Here is a 17,665-nt window from a genome sequence, read left to right as displayed (position 1 = left end):
TTAGAAAAATATTGTCTTCATTAGGTTAAGAGTGCATTTAAAAAAAAAAAAAAACAAACTTGAGCATTTTTTAACATAGAAGTGGTTGGCTACTTGGTTTAATTTACGAGTTGATTATGCATACAGTGAATCATCTAATTTATTCGATTCTGGAGAACTTTAAAGGGGTGTTTGGTTGAGGTGAAATTTTTTAATCCTAGGAAAATGTAAATACTAAGAATCTACAGGGAAAATTAGATAAGAAAGTTTTAAAAAAGTTGTTTGATTGGACAAAATTTTACCAGAAAAATTAAATAAAATTTCTGAATGTGTGTTTGATTGAAGATAAAATATTGATGGGAAAACTGAATGAAATTACAAAAAAATCCTTATAAAAACTCATTGGTTTTATTACAACCTTCCAACGGCAATAAAATAGAAACAGAGGAAAAACACAAGGAGAATCACAAGAAGCGACAAAGCAACTCCAACTGTGACTCCAACAACAACCCATTTCGTGGAAGAGCCTGAACCTCCATTCCCTGCCGGAGTTGTTGTTGGCGGCAACGGCGGCGGAGATTACGTTGGAGACACTGCTGTTTGTATCTTGGTCGGTGGCTCGTGTTTGAGAGGGACCAAAATGGGTGTGAAGAAGAAAATAACGGAAGTAGAAGAAATCTCGTTTGCATCCAAAATGCTTTGTTCGTCGACACTAAAGATGTCAGCAATGGAAGAAGTTGATTCGCCTTCAGAGACAATAAAGGGTAAACTTGTCTCCTTTTTCATCCCTTTTTTCCATTTATTCGGATTTCACAAAAATACCATGGTGGGAGAGGGCTTCTTCAACAGTGACTTTGTTCCATTTTTACACGCATCTGTGAATAGCTGGGCAACGGGGTTTGATGGATAAAATTCACGTTATCCTCAACCATGAATTATGATTACCATGAATATGGTAGGAAAGTGAATTATCCGAGAATATTATAAAAAAACTGTTTGGTATGCAAAAATATTAGTGAGAATGTAAGATTTTTTTACAAAAATAACTCCACCTTGACTTTATTTTTTCAAATACGATAATGAATGTTTTGGTTAATTTTTTCTTGCTTTCACTTTATTAGTGACACATTTGTCGGAAAAATTTTGTGTCCAAATCCCTACATTCGGTAAACGAAAAATATCATCAATTTGGTGGTATTTTGAGAAAGGAAATACGACACAATTTGTACATAACATCAAATCCAGAACAAATTAGATGGCCGGGCAAATATTGTGAAATCTCTTACCAAACATGAGAGTATATATGAATCCCACTTTTATTTTCCTGTCATTCTAAAAAAATTACTCCTATCAAACAGCCTCATATATTTATGGAAAAAATGTTTATCCTTTTAAATGACATAACTTATATCCTTTCACTCTAACAAAGAGGTGTGACCCACACCTTTTATTTTTTTTGTCAACTCTCTCTCCTCTTTTATCTATCTCTTCCTCTCTCTTAAAATGACACAATTTTACATCTTTTAAAATAATACACATTTTTTCCTATATTTATTTGATTTAACATTGCAGCTCTTAGTGCGTTTTTGGGTTAACCGTGAAAAAAGGATTACTTCAATAACTGATTATATGTATAATCGTTTTCCTTTAAAACTAATCATGATAAAATCAATTTAATGTTTAGATGGGAGAAGAAGCAAGTAGATGACAAATTAAACAGCTCCACATTATTAAGAATTTGAACTCGTTATTACATTTGAGTAATTAGCCCAAATTTACATGCACAGTTGGCACTTGGCAGTATCATTAATCCACATTGGAATGTCCCTGGTCTTGGAGCTAACTTTTTTATGGAAATGGGAAATGGATTCTCAAAAAAAAAAAAAAAAAATATTACATGATTACGTGCAAAGATAATAATCATACGAAGGTAAATCAACGATTATGATTTTGTAATTATTTATTTTAATATTTTTTTCCTCTTTTTTTATCACCATTGATTCACTTTTATATGATTATGATTCTCCATGTGACCATATTATTATTTTTTAACACGAGAGGATCCAGATCTATGAAAATAGTTCCTCTCATGTGTTATTTAACATGAACATGTCATGTTATCAAAAAAAAAAAAAAACATGAACATGTCATATATAATGATTTTAACTATTAATAATCAAATCAATGTTGATGATTGTGTAACTTTCAATTTTTATATTTTTTTCTTCCCTGATTATCATTGATTTATTTTGATATGATTAAAATTCTCTCATATGATATGATTATATTAATTAACACATGAGAGAATTTATTTCCAACATGTGTTGAAAGAAAAATCTAGGGCTTTTGAAGCCAAATATCATTAACCCAAACATCCCTTAATACTTAAGGGAGTTAAAATTCAATGTTATTATTGTTTTGATTGCACTAATTTTGTTGGTGTGATGTTCTCAATTTCATCAAACTAAACTAGATTAAAAATTATGTTTCACCAAAAAAAACCAGGTTTAATAGCCAAAACCACACTCAGAAAAAAAAAAAAACTTTCGTACGCATAAATATTATTACAATATAGAAACGAAAACATCAAAATTATAAATATGCCTTTGAAGCAAACAACGTAGGTCCCAGTTTTAGTTGAAACAACTAGATCGTTTATCACCTTTCACACTCACCAAGCACCATATATTAATACCATACTGTAAAAGCGACATGTTATTTTTTGTTTGCCTTTGTGCTAAGCTTTAATGTCATTATAATAGTGGTTCCTCTTTTCCAATCGCCCGGAAAGAACAAAAGAAATCTTAGCAATTGATATCTTTCGATGAAAGATATTATTTAACATACATGATTATGTTATATGGGAAGATGATAATCATATAATAGTGGATCAATAATAATAAGAAATAAAAGAGAAAAAATATGAGAATATAAAGATATAAGTATTCATCGTTAATTTATTAATTAATGGTTAAGGTTTCCTCGTATGATCATTCCTTATTACTTAGGCCTTCGATATTGAACCATTTGCTGCCATTAAAGGTGGTGCGTTCGATCCAAATTGGGGGAACAGTGACCAAAATGTTATATTTTGACAAATTTTTTATCAAAATGCCACGCAAATAATACTTTTTATCAGACTATCACGTAAGTATAATTTTTTGACACGTGACACATTTTCGCAAGAAAAAGCTGATGTGTCATAATTTGTTACCACTGGTAGCGAATTTGGTCTGCAATATAGCTACGTGTCACGAAATTATTGGCCACGAAATTCGCTATCAGTGATAACGAATTATGACACGTGACAATTCGATAAAAATAATATTTATGTGACATTTGGATAAATTTTTTCACAAAATGTGATATTTTGATCACTTTTCCTCCGAACCGCAGCACCACTAATATTAAGTTGCAAAGCCAGCTTCTCACATATCTTCAAATAAAAAACAATAGAAAATACTTTAATGTCATTATTCTGTCAACTATTTCCACCCGTTTCAAAATAGGGACTCTCATTTGAGTAAGGACAAGGGCATGTATAATTATATAAGACGTACGGCCAATAAGAAAGATTGATAAAGTCTCAGACAGCATAAAGGCAATAGGAACACAGAGCAACGGGTGTGACCTGTGAGGATGAATTCTTATATTATATGAAAATTGTAATCATATCATATATAATTCAAGGATATACTTATTTGCATTTATTATTTTAGCATTAACCATATTTAATGTATGATTAGAAATATAATTAGTGTTTGGAGATTTTAACAAGAATTGCAAACAGTCATATAATAATATATGAGGTGATTATATTTATTATTATTTTTATTACCTGATTGATGATCAATTTGAAATCAATGACTAAAAAATAAAAAAATTAATTATCATTAATTTTAAATTAATTCAACGATAATCAATCAGATAATAAAATTAATTAAACTAAAATAATAATAAATATAATCTTCAAAGCAATTTTGATATAAAGGAGACATATATTTAGAAAAACTTTTGACACTAAAATGGTTACATTACAGTTCAAGAGTGCTGTTAACATTGAAAAACAAGGGGGTATAAGACACGTGGCGGGTTAACGGCGGGGACAAAATAGTCACGTTACCCAGCCAGGTGCATCGCCATCTGATGCGTATCATCATTTTGATCTAAAATTCTAACTGAGCTTGACCAAGCCACACGCACCAGAGAGCAACAATGGCTTCAGCATTCGTCAAGCTCGATGATTCCCCAATGTTCCAGAAGCAGGTTACCTCTCTCTCTTCTTCTTCTTCTTCGATTTCATTCTAATCCTTCTCTTCCGTCTTCGCAATTCCATTTCCGGATCACTTAGCTGCTGCTGCATCATGCTTCTCTTCAGATTTGGTTTAGTGACACTGCGCATCTGTCGTATAACATTGTGCTTCGTGTTTAGTTTGTGAGGATTGTTTGTTTTCCCTTCCCTTTCGAATCTTCATATTGCTGCTGAGACAAGTTGTAGAGTTTCGATTTGTTTTGTGAAATACTGCTTGATAGATATTTAGTTTAGGATAGCATTGGAAGTTGTGGAGTGGAATAAGGCTTTAGGATAGTTTTAGTTTTATCCTGCTACTTTGGAATTCTCATTTTCCTTGATTTGGAATGAGTAAGGAAATAAGGATTTATGCAAGTATGCGAGGTTTTTCTAAAGGATAAATATCTGCCATTGATACTTTTGTGGGACACTGTTGTCTTCTTGGATGTTATATGGTGCTCATTTAATTACTCTTTTTTTTTTTTTTAAAATAAATTTATTGAGGTGTCTTTGTCATGATATGCAATAGGATTAGCTGACTTTTCTGTGTAAAATGTGTTCTTCGTGTTTTGTTTGATCATTGTTTCCAGAAAGAAGATTCCTTATTATCTACTTTTGTACTCGTCTACTCTTCAATTCTTGTAACTTTTCCTGTTTCTCCCCCCAAAAAGTATGTGAACGTGCATTTCCATGTATTTATAATTTTATATTGATCAAGATTTTGGGATCAGTAGCTCTTTTGGAAAATTAATAGTTTTTTACCAAATGTACAAAGATGACTCCTTGCAGTAATTTATTTATTTTCAATGGGACAGTTATTTTCTCTTGAAGAAACAACTGATGAGTTAAAGGATCGGTGCCAGAAACTATACAAAGGGTGCAAGAAGTTTATGTAAGTGCTTGATGGTATTCCTATGTAGATTATTAGATCTACTTTTGGATTTACTAAATTTATCTTTTCATTATTCTTTTTAGGAAAATTTCTTATCTCATTCCCAGTTGTTCTTTCTATCCTTTTTTTCTAATAGTATCCTTTCATAATTTTTTTAATGTGGATTTTTAAAATTGACTTTGGTTAATCAAATGTAAATGTGTTTAAATTCAAAAGTGATTTCAATGCTACCAAACTTGGTCATGAGGTGTTGTATGTGGAATATCTAATTATTATTGTTCATGAAGTTTAATTAAATGAAAAAGAAAAACAAAAGAGCTAGGTCTTTCATAATAATGACTTTTTGGTCTAATTGCAGCAGTTGTGGCTAAAAGATGTGGCTTTAACATAGAAGCACCATGTTTTTGTTGAAAATTTCACCCATCAAATTAGCCCGTCAAACTATTTGTTGGAACCGCATGGGGAAGTTATTAATTCTTTGCTCTGTATCTCCTCAGGACAGCTTTGGGGGAAGCATTAAATGGAGAAATTGCCTTTGCTGATTCATTAGAAGCATTTGGCGGTGGCCTGGATGACCCTGTTAGCGTATCAATTGGAGGTTGTTGAGATTTATTTTCATATATTCTGTTTTACTTCCTGAGGGGGTTCTGTGGGAAGTGGTTTAAACAAACCCAATATATGCTTCTTTTATATATGGATCTGCTTTATTTTCATTTAGTGTTTAATGTTTTTGTTACTTAATTTAGTATTTTATATAGTACCATATTTGTTTATCAACATTATCCTTTTTAGTGATTTCGTAAAATTATTTAACTTCGCAGACCTTTACCCTTTATTTTTAATAAATGGATTTTTATCTATTTCCTGACTGCTCTTTTCCTTTTACCTGTTACATAGTTGTGTAATAGCTTTTACCATATAACTTACTTGGGGACAGCTTTGTCACCACTCAAGCTCCACATAAGCTGCTTTGATTTCTGATGATATTACAATAAGTGGGTTACCTAACATCATGAATATATGTATAAAAAAAAAATAAAAAAAAATCATGAAGACAGCACTACTGAGATTATAGTGTATTTTGCTTTCTAACTGTTATTTTTTTCCAGGACCTGTTATATCTAAGTTTATTAACTCACTGCGTGAGCTAGCTAGTTTTAAAGAGCTTCTTCGTTCACAGGTGAGTCCTTGAACCAGAATGCTGCACTTTTTTTTCTTGGAGTTTCAATGGTGACTGAGACTTGCCATACTTTAGGTGTATTTTATCTTGAACGCAATGATTTTTTGGTCTGCTTATTCAACTAGCTCAAATCCTTTTAGTTAATAATCTTAATTAGTTTGCTAAAACCAACCAAAAAAACCACTTCCCATTATACCTAGACTTGTAGGGTAGGAAGTTCGCTAAAACCAACATATTAAAAAAAAAATTGTTGTTGATTTCTCTTATCTTTAAATTAAATCAGAGTAAGTTGGACAGGCTTATAAGTTGGCTTAATGTATTGATGTAACCATTTGCTGATGGTGTTCAAAGATCTCATAAAGACTGTGTTGTTTATACATTAATTATTCATTTAGTAGTAAAATGAAAATTATGTGACTGATTCTCTTTTTCTCCATTTTGCTTTGTTGTGCGTGAACTGTGTCATGCCAAAAACAGGCCTAACTTGAAGAAACAAAAAGATTTAAGAAATTTAGTAGTCCATTCCTCTGCAACTCCAGAAAAATCAAATGGAACTTAAGCAACAGTTTCCTAAGTCTGAAAAAAATTGAAGCAGCATGTAAATGATGACTAAACCTATGGAAGTTACCAGTTAACATTTTTACCCAAAGAAGAAAAGTTCCGAAGGTTCCAACTTTGTTTGTAATAAAAATTGAACTGTAGTTGAAAATTCTTTCCTTGTTTAAGCTTTTCTTTTCATGAATCTTTGCTGGCTGCACCAGATCAATTGGGTTGTATACTAAAGAAACAGAAAGAAAAATTGAAGAGTGACGCCTGTTAACTTATTTATGGTTGGCAATCTCTTAAGCCGTCTTCCTTATGTTTTGCTGAGATAGATTTTTTGTTTCAGTAATTACTTGACAGATTTTTTGTATAGGTAGAGCATGTGTTGATTGACCGGCTGTCGGAGTTTATGAATGTTGATTTGCAAGAAGCAAAGGTATTTACTCTTTAGTCTTTGGGTTGATGTTTCTTTTGTAAAAGTTCTATGTTGCATATACATGCTTCATATGGTTGGTTGAATTTCTTACATTTTCCCTCTTCTGTTTTCCATCCTTTCTTGCTTGTATCAGGATTCTCGTCGCCGTTTTGACAAAGCTGTGCATTCTTATGATCAGGTATCAAGAAAAGAAAAATTATCTTTCAAACCTATTAATGACTTTTTCTAACATTTGTATATGCAAATATAATCAGTAATTTTGGTAAATCAAATTGGTGTTCATAAGTCAATGTTTTGATTGTCTTTGTGATATTTAGATATTCTTCTAACAGTTCAGTGCTTGTGTGGTACATTGACTAAATGATAATTCTTTTCCTTTTCTGTTGTCTGACTATTTGTTATTTGATATCTTTTATGGGTTTTCATCCTATTTATTTCAACCCTTTTCTTTTTCTTGAAGTATCTTAATTATTTTTCAGCTTTTAGGTTTCCTCAGAAATGAGTTATGTGGATGCTTTTAGTCTTTTTTCTGGTTAAACTTGTCTTGTATGTATTGGTTCATAAGAATTTTAGCTTCTAAAATAATTGACCATGATTTATGTGTACTTGTTTTTACAATTATTTCTTAAGCCCTTTGTTTTATTTGTCTTTTGACTAAACTTACAGTTGTTTATGTTAAATTATACATTGATGAAAACCCTAGTTAACTCCAGTAGGGATAATCCTTGATATTTTTGGAGACAAACATATTTTAGAAAATACATCAAACTGCTATGTTAGCAATCTGAGTGCTCATGCAAGCATTGAGGTAAGGATGGCTTAATTTCAGAATGGCCCAAGTGCTGATTTAAATTATCAAGAAAGTCTTGCCTATAAAGGCATTTCTATTTTGCACTTGAATAGCTGTTCTAAAAGCAATAATTTGCTTTCATCTTTGACTTCTACATCATAGATCATCCATTTATGTTATGTTTAATTCAAATTTGGACTATAATTGAACCCAAATATCCAATTGCTCACAGTTGATATTTGTTATGGTTTCTAACAGTATAAATGTATTTTTTTCTCCAGTCGCGAGAAAAGTTTGTGTCCTTGAAGAAGAATACGCCGGAAGACATTGTTGCTGAATTAGAAGAGGTTTGCTGTATCAATTTGTAAATGATTAGTAGCTTCTCAAAAATTTCAGTCTTATCTGAGATTTCCCTTATCTTTCTTGTGCTGTGCCATGATATTAAATTGTTATGAATTTTTTTTCCAGTTCTTCAAGCGTTATGCATGTGACTTTTTTTACATGCCAGAGTTTACATTGATACCTAGTCTAGAATGCATTTAATCATTTTCCTTCTTAATTTAAAATTTATTATTGTTTTGGTTATGAATATTGAAGTGAGTAGTGATCCAGCTGAAGCTTTAGTTCTATATTTAGCAGTAAAAGGTTGAAAAGGTTTCCTCATATTCTTGTTTGGGATGTAATATAAAACCATTCATGGGTTTTCACCTAAAAACTTACTCTTTTGGGAGAGTTGGTTCATGATATGGTATTAGAGCCTCTATGACCAAGTGGTCTAGAGTCTAATCCTTTCCGCCCCCATTCTTCTAATCAAAAAGTTAAATTTCAGCACAAGGTAGGTGAGCCTGTGCAATATCTACGCTCCAAGACCAAAGGGCTCTTGCATGAGGGGATGTGTTACAGATGTAATATAAAATCATTCATGTATCATCACCTAATAGCTTAAACTTTTAGGAGAGCTAATTTGTGACAATTCTCTTCATTCGTGGTCCTTTTTTTTAACTCAATCTTGGATAATTCACTATTCTTTCTTTGATAAGTGACTTCAGAAGAGACAACTTTAAAATGATATTACAGAGATATACTTGTGAAACCTACCTGGGGCAAGGTTAAATGGGTCAATTTCAAGTCATAGTATTTACGTTGGTACTGTCACACCCTCAGATCTCTGTAAGGACCTCCAAAGTCCATTTTGAGTTTTGGAGTGGATGGAACATATACAAACACTTAGCATCCTGATATCTCCATTGATTCTAAATCTGAAAATATGACCAGTCTGTAGGATGAAAGTTAAAATGCAGTCTGTAATATCAAAACTGGAAAATAAAAGTTTAAGGGACAGCATGATAAGGCTAATATGTTTACCTTGTAGTTCCAGTGAGAGCTACCTTGTGTTTTAAGCCTCTATGCCTTAGAAGGTCTAAGAGGGCGAGTCTGGAGTAGTGATAAAGCTGTTTTGTGACAAAAAAGTCACGGGTTTTAATCCGAGAAATAGTCTTTTTGCAAATATGCAAGGATAAGACTGCGTATAAGGATTGTTTTCATCTCTACCCTCGTTAGTCGGGGTTTAATGAGAGTGGTTTTATGCATTAGAAGGTCTGGTGTCATGGGGGCAAGCCTTTTGATTCTGTTTTATTATCCTGTTGATCTTGATTCACGGACAACTCTACATATTTGTTAACATGGTCTCATAATCTATTGTGTTCTCTTTAATTTTTTTGCATACTCTTTCATGATTAATTGTGAGTCTAATTATTTAATTAATTATCTATTTCTCTGATCCATGACAGGATCTACAAAATTCAAAGTCAGCATTTGAAAAAAGTCGCTTCAATCTAGTATGTCTTCTACAATTATGGATCTTTTTTGCTGAAATCTCCACAACCTGTTTTATATTATAAACCTGGCTATTCGGTTTCAAGGAGTGCAGGTAAACTCTCTCATGAATATTGAAGTGAAAAAGAAGTATGAGTTCTTGGAGTCCGTTAGTGCAATAATGGATGCTCATCTGAGATACTTTAAGCTGGTCCGTAAATTGGTTGCTAATTCTTCATAATTGAACTTTCAGTTTTTTTAATTATTGTTATTTTGCACTCAACAAGTTTCTTATGCTTTAGGGTTATGACTTACTGAGCCAAATGGAGCCCTATATTCACCAGGTATAAAGTGTGTTTTTCTTACATTTCGTACATGAGAATATGTTGAACATATTTGATGAAACAGTTGGAAAAGGATGACAATTGTCATGCTCCATTCTTTATTAGTAGCCTATCTGACTTTAGTTGAAGGAGTATTTTATTTGCTGATTTTAAACAGCGACATTTGGAGGTCATTGGATAGATGGATTGCCCTTTCTAAGTTTGTGGAACTTAACATCAATCTCAATGACTTACTCCACCTGCACTAGTGCTGTTACCGAGTGTCAAAAGTAATTTTTCTTGTATAAAACAGTCTCCTTATTTGCAATTCTGTTGGCCTTGAAATAATTGACTTAGCATAGGTGTTATGGACCCACAAATGAGAAAGCCAAGGCATGGTATGGAAGAGAGAAAGAATGAATAAAGACAGTTATTGATAGCTGAATCTTCACAGAAAAAAGAGAGAAATTCCTCCAAGAGTTTTTTCACTAAGATCCTTTGGTGCTAACTAGTCAGTATTGAATAATCTTGTATGGTACCTCCTTTACGAGTCTCCTGATTCATGACCAATGCCTGAGAGCTGCTTGTACATGTGCGGCATGAAGAGCTTCCAGCTCTTGATTCCACTACCACTTCTAATATCTTTAAGTGATTTTCCTATTGAGTACTCAACACTAAGAATGATAATATACATGCATAGTTCCTTTTAAATGATCCAAAAATAGAAGTTTTTAAGGCTAGTTGTCTCCATTGTCTTATTTCATATTTGCTTTTAATGTTACAGGCATGTTGGTTAATTGATGTAAAGAGTCTTTTATTCCACTAAAAATGTTAGAGGAGGTACTAAATAGAGGTAAAATGACTCTGCATGCCTAGTAGTGTCTGTGTTTGAATTACTTGTACGTAGTTTAAACTCCTAGCAGCTTGAGAGTAACTCTTGCTAATGAATGTCTTATGCTGTTACTGGGAATGTACAGTTCTGCTATTGTTTTGTGTGTTCTAAGCTGTTGATTCTTCTACCTGATTTGGGGCATGTTATGAACAAAGGGTCGTAATTATACTTTGTGACAGTAGAATGTGTAATTTTTGACTTAGTTTTATTTTATAATGTTCAACTTGGAGGTAATCTCTTTAATATTTGATGCTGGTAGGTTTCACTGACTCAAACCTATATTGCTGCATGAAAATTCACACTTGATTTTATATTTGGTTACTGTTCTGAACTTAGGTGCTAACGTACGCGCAACAGTCTAAAGAACAGGCTAATATTGAGCAAGATAAGCTTGCAAAACGGATCCAGGAATACAGAACACAGGCGGAGCTGGAAAATACAAGAGCTTCTAGCAGCTATTCAGAATCTGTGCCAGGTGCTGATGGCACCCGTATTGTAGGTTTGAACTCTTACAAAAGCATTGAAGCAGGGATGCAGTCTGCAACCAAAGGGGAGGCAAGTAATTGGCTTTTTCTGGTTAATATGTTAAAGTTCTCCTGTTTATATTAAATGTATTGGTTTTTTTTTTTTCCTTTTTTTTATGTCATATTGTGTGACTTGTAATTTTAATTTTTTTTTTTTTATTACCTTTGTTTTTAGATTCAAACAGTTAAACAGGGCTATCTGTTAAAACGATCATCAAGTGCGCGAGATTGGAAACGGAGGTTCTTTGTACTTGATAACCACGGGAATTTATATTATTACAGAGTGAAAGGAGCCAAACCCATGGTAGTTATTGTTGTCTTATATTTGTTTTGATCTCTCAAGCAGTCTGCTAATGTTTTTTCTTCCAAATCTGTCCCCAGGGTTCTCAGTCATATAATTATACTCGTTCTTCTGAACAAAATAGTGGCATGTTTGGTAGATTCCGTGCAAGGCACAACAGGGCAGCGTCGTTAAATGAGGATAGTTTGGGCTGTTTTGCAATTGATCTGTGCACATCCACTATAAAGATGGATGCAGAGGATACAGATCTACGACTTTGCTTCCGTATAATTTCTCCCTCAAAAACATATACACTGCAGGTGACTGATTGACTTATTTCATATATTTGAATGAGTCATAGAATGAGCCTTTGTAATATGTGTTAACTTATCTTGGTGACAACCAAACGTAATTTCTTATTGGTGACAACCAAACGTAATATAAACCATTAATATAGCTTTCACCTAACAGTTTAGACTTTTGGGTCGAATTGATTCTTTACATAGTATCAAAGCCTCTCTGACCAAATGTTCATAAGTTTGATCTTCACCGCTCTCATTTTATAAATAAATAATTAAATATTGTGGAATTTCTTAGTAGGTGAGCTTGTGCATTGTTCACCCTTCAAGCGCAATTTATAGTCTTGCATCTTTTAGATTGAGCTTCTTTGCTAGATCTTGTATCAAACTCTATGTGCTGGTTTCTTGAAGTTCTGGTTCTGGATTTGTTTTTTGTTAGTTGATTCTCGAAATTGGTTTTATCAGGCTGAAAATGAAGCTGATAGGATGGACTGGGTAAACAAAATTACTGGAGCTATCACATCGGTTTTTAATTCTCAATTTCTTCAACAGGTTACCTATTCTTTTTTTTTAAGCTTAATTTCATGTCAAGATGTCCATATTTGATGTTATGTCAACACTATTCCTTTTGTAATTGCTGCAGCCTCATTATGGTAGATTGCATTTAGAAAATAAAAACTCAGCAATTGGTGCTTCTTTGACAAGTCAATCAGAGGATAGTCATAACTCTTTGATGGATGACATATGTTCCAAGGAAGTGGGTAGTGTCTCTAAGATTTTAAGGGGAATTCCTGGGAATGATAAGTGTGCTGAGTGCAGTGCTCCTGAACCAGACTGGGCATCTCTAAACCTTGGCATATTGCTGTGTATTGAATGTTCTGGAGTGCATCGAAATCTTGGAGTTCATATCTCAAAGGTGCACTCTTTCAGATATAAATGCTAACCATTTATTCTATTTCTGTCTTTATATTTGGAAATAAGAAAAAATTTGTCACTTGATTGAAATTTGTTTTAAAGTTTATCTTTAACTTTGAAGCATCCGCAGTTTGAGATTGTAAAGATTTTACTTCTTAACTTTATTGATCTACGATGGTTATATTGCATTAAAGTGCTTACATATTTTTCGCCACTTTCTTTCCTGTGCGAAAGGCTTTCACTTTATGAATCTTATTAGTTTTGACTTTTGAGAAATAATATGGACTTTTGTTTATCTTTATAATTGAAATGAGTCAATTTTCTTAAATAATGTGATTTCTGATTTGGTATTAACAATTGATTTCCATTTTCTAAAAGTTATTAAATTTTATCTACCAACTGCAGGTTAGATCTATAACATTAGATGTTAAGGTTTGGGAACCTACCGTTTTGGAGTTATTTGATAACTTAGGTAATGCTTATTGTAATTCTGTCTGGGAGGGCTTGCTTCAACTTAATGATGAAAGGTAAAATTTTGGCTTTCTAGTACTGAAGTACAGTATGTGCCATATATATCATGTTGGGCGGATAGTAGTTGAGCTTTTTGGGAACAATTATCTGCAGAGTGGGTGAATCAAATGTGCCTATGAAACCATGCACCACAGATGCATTCCAAGACAAGGAAAAGTACATCCATGCAAAGGTAAGCAGTTTCAGTTCAATTTCACTTTTTATAGAGGGAAGTTTGTGGTTTACTGCTTATAGAGGCAGCTTGATATGTTAGACATGTGACAATTCCTTTCCATGAGTAAGATAGCGTAATTCTAATTCTTTTTTAATTCATGTCTGTTTATTAAGGATTTTAATGTATTATTCAATGATATTCTAGTTACTGAGGAATATTTTTAAAAAAATTATGTTATGGGTGAATTTGTTAAGGTATTTGTTAATATCCAAGGGCACCAGCATTCAGGATTATGTTTTAAATGTTTTAAAATTATCCAAAGTCTTAAGGATTATTAGTTGTCAACTAACAATTTAGGAAGTTACATAAGCCTTCAATTGGAATTAGAGAGTATTTTGTGGATTTGACTTCACCTGTCTCGTCATAATTACTGGTTTTCCTTGCTTTAACAGAATTAGAAATAGAATAGTTGATGGTTCCTTATTTGGAGAGATTATGTAGCCAGACTTTGTGAATACTTGAATTGGATTGGTAATCTTTATAATCTTAATTTCACCTCTGGATTCTCTTGTTTTCGTTGCTCTCTCTCTCTCTTATACATATTGTTTCTGCTAGTGCAATGCCACTTTTGCATCTTGACATTTATGTTATGTATTACTGTATTATCTGATTAGCAAGCCTCTGCTTTCTTAAGTTTTTACTGAAATCTGAATATTGTTATAAGTCGTGTTTTTTCTTAATCAGTATGTAGAGAAATCACTAATCATCCGGGAAGATGATATACCTGGGAATCCATCAGTTTCCATAAGAATCTGGCAAGCAGTTAAGGCTATAAATGTACGAGAGGTGTATCACCTTATTGTCACATCAACTTCAAATCCGGTAAACACGAAATATGATGATGTGTTTCCGCATGCTGATACTGAAGGGCAACAGCATGATCCTGAAGCCTGTCTGAGAATTAAAGAGACTAATGAGACAGAAAGGTGTTTCCATGGTTGGTCATTATTACATCTGTCATGTCATTCTGACAGTGCACTAATGGTTGAGTTGTTACTCCAATTTGGTGCTGATATAAACATGCGTGACTATCATGGAAGGACTCCCTTGCACCATTGCATTTCTACTGGGAAAAATCCATTGGCAAAGTTTCTACTGAGAAGGTAATACTTTTATTTTAAGCCAGTTTTACCCTGTTAAAGGCATTTGGTATAGTAAGCAAGTATAAATTCTTCCTCTCGTTCTTTATTCTTCTATGAAAGTTGTGTTGGAAAGAATTTAGATTAAGATACATGAATAGAATTTAAGGCATCCTTAATTACATTTAAACAGTTAGCTTATCTGAGGTAGAAATCCCTTGGATATAGCCATGAATGAAACACCAGAAAGAAGCCAGAAATACAACTTCAACCCACCAAAAACTAAGGCAGGAATTGTCCTTGAAGATGTGGGCAACCAATGCAGTAAATAACAGCATATGAATCACATTACTCAAGCACCTTATCATACTCATGGGTTCATTTATTTACTGTTTTGTTCGAACAAAAGCGTCAATTGGCATTCTGCCGCCGTATGCTTTTGCAAATAAAGAGAACGATTTGATATCTGAGCATATTACTCCTGAACAAAATAATCTATAGGAAAGTGCTCTCGTATCCATACAGGTCTATTAACGAGACTAGTTGGAGATGTTCATGTGCTGAGTACCAAAACGAGTCCATGAAGACAGGCACCACATTGTGTTATCGGTTGTAGTGCAAAATCTGTGTTTTTGGTAATGGTGGTATCAGTGAAATCATAAAGATCACATGCAATCACTGAAAATCAAAATGTAATATGCAAGGCAGAAAAGTTGTAGAAAGTCAAACCCGAGCCTAGTATTAGATACTGTGTCCTTTAAGACAATTTTTCCCCCTCAACGATGCCTAAGGTTCATGGACAAATGCCTCCCAGGATAGAACGGGTTACCTCTGTTTCAACAGTGGCACTACCAGAAGAAACAACACCGGCAGACACAACGAATGTTGACCAATCGTAGACAAAGGCAATATGTAGGGATTAATTTTGGCAGAGTTTTGGAAAGGAGTCAGAAAAACTTCTAATTTGGATTCACTGGACATAGGTATATATAGGAGATGAAAGGTCACAAGCCAAAGAGTCATGACTATTCGGAAACGAAGAGGCACGACTGTTCGAAACGAAAAGACACGACTCTCTTCCAACTTCTTATTCATAACCCATTTATACAACAATCCTCCACATGAATAAGAAGTTTATCGTCTTTGACCATTTGCATCTCGGGCTAGGTACAATCTGCGGTTGATCAATGAGCAACAATTGCATCGGGATCGGTGGACTCAATGCCTTGTAACCGTCCCTAGTAAGACCTATTGGATTTACTTGATCAATCGGTGGACGCGATGCCTTGTAATCGTCGACCTTTGAGTGTAAAGCAAGACAATAGGAAACACAATTGTTCGGGGCGGGTATAGGAAACACACAATTGTTTGGCGAACGAACGCTGACCAATTGTAGACAAAGGCAATATGTGGGGATTAATTTTGGCACAATTTTGGGGAAAGGAGTCAGAAATACTTCTAATTTGGATTCACTGGACATAGATATATATAGGAGATGACAGGTCACGAGCCAAAGCGTCATGACTATTCAAAAACGAAGAGGCATGACTATTCGCAAGTGAAGAGGTGCGACTCTTCACAAGCGAAGAGGCATGACTGTTCGAAACGAAAAGACACGATTCTTCCAACTTCTTATTCATAACCCATTTATACAACACGTTGTACTGAAACAAACAATCAGAGATTCTGTGCATTTGCTGTCAAACATAGTAATGTACCACAGAACTGATTACATCGCTTACATGTATAAAACTTTGAACTATTGTTCATATATTTGTTTCTGCTGAAGTTTAGTTGACGAGCTTTAATATTTTCCTTAAGTCTATTTAGAATCAGAAGCAAGTAGGAATGTGTTCCATTCCTTGTCCACGATAAGCCCCACTAATTGGATTGATCATCAGTTCCCCATTTTATGTATGTATCACGACGTGCTTAGACAACAACTCATCATTGCTTAAACAACCGAGTGTTTTTAATCTGCCAAGCTTTTTATGTTTTCTTGCACACATGCATCTCTATCTAACCAAACACACTTTCAGTTAAAGCTTAAACTAACATGCCATTTTACCAGGGGCGCAAGACCGTCAGTTAAAGATGCTGGTGGACACACTGTACTTGAAAGAGCAATGGAGATGGGAGCAATAACTGACGAAGAGCTATTTATCTTGCTTGCTGAATGCCAATAAAGATGGAACTTACATATATTGTGTTAAGAATGTTGAGGTTATATTGTGTTAAGAATGTTGAGGTTAAGCTGCTGTTCATCAAGAATAGAAAGCTCGATGTCTTATTTTAGCATGGCTAATTCACCAAAAGGAGGTTCAGTAACTTTTTAATTTATCTGGATCCATATTTCTTGCAGTTACTATGGAGAAAACTTCCCATGTATCTTTAATGACAACTTAAAAAAACAAATTCATTACTCCCACAAAAACCAACCTCGTTTGAGTCGTTTCATTGTATACTCACTTTTTATTTGGAAGAATTTAGAAAATAGTTTTATTAAATATACAATTTTATATTACAAATATCAATCATTGTGCTATTTACTTATGTATCTGTAATGGTAAACTCATCATTTATTTATCTATCTGATTTAATTACTTATGTAAAATGATGTAAACAATTTATGTAGCCGAGTTAACCAAGTACCTAACTCTTTATGGGTAATGTAGGATTTTC

General features: G+C 33.5%; 1 protein-coding gene across 1 annotated transcript; it reads left to right on the top strand.

Annotated features, from left to right (window-relative positions):
- Window positions 1-4,157: 4,157 nt before the first annotated feature.
- On the top strand, window positions 4,158-17,441 carry LOC133288355 (ADP-ribosylation factor GTPase-activating protein AGD4-like). The gene is made up of 19 exons (XM_061486082.1): window positions 4,158-4,245; window positions 5,086-5,162; window positions 5,660-5,760; window positions 6,272-6,342; window positions 7,259-7,321; window positions 7,455-7,499; window positions 8,393-8,458; window positions 9,902-9,949; window positions 10,042-10,137; window positions 10,229-10,270; window positions 11,478-11,696; window positions 11,841-11,969; window positions 12,047-12,265; window positions 12,710-12,796; window positions 12,888-13,160; window positions 13,565-13,686; window positions 13,784-13,862; window positions 14,589-15,007; window positions 17,055-17,441. Exons 1-19 carry the CDS (start codon window positions 4,195-4,197, stop codon window positions 17,167-17,169), a joined length of 2,322 nt encoding a protein of 773 aa, XP_061342066.1. The 5' UTR covers window positions 4,158-4,194; the 3' UTR covers window positions 17,170-17,441.
- Window positions 17,442-17,665: the final 224 nt, after the last annotated feature.

This window comes from Gastrolobium bilobum, unplaced genomic scaffold (assembly GCF_033153095.1).
Source record: "Gastrolobium bilobum isolate Gb01-03AN ecotype WA unplaced genomic scaffold, APGP_CSIRO_Gbil_v1 utg1578, whole genome shotgun sequence".
NCBI lineage: Eukaryota > Viridiplantae > Streptophyta > Magnoliopsida > Fabales > Fabaceae > Gastrolobium > Gastrolobium bilobum.
Note: the sequence above shows the minus strand (reverse complement) of the source record. Positions and strands in the feature narration are given on the sequence as shown.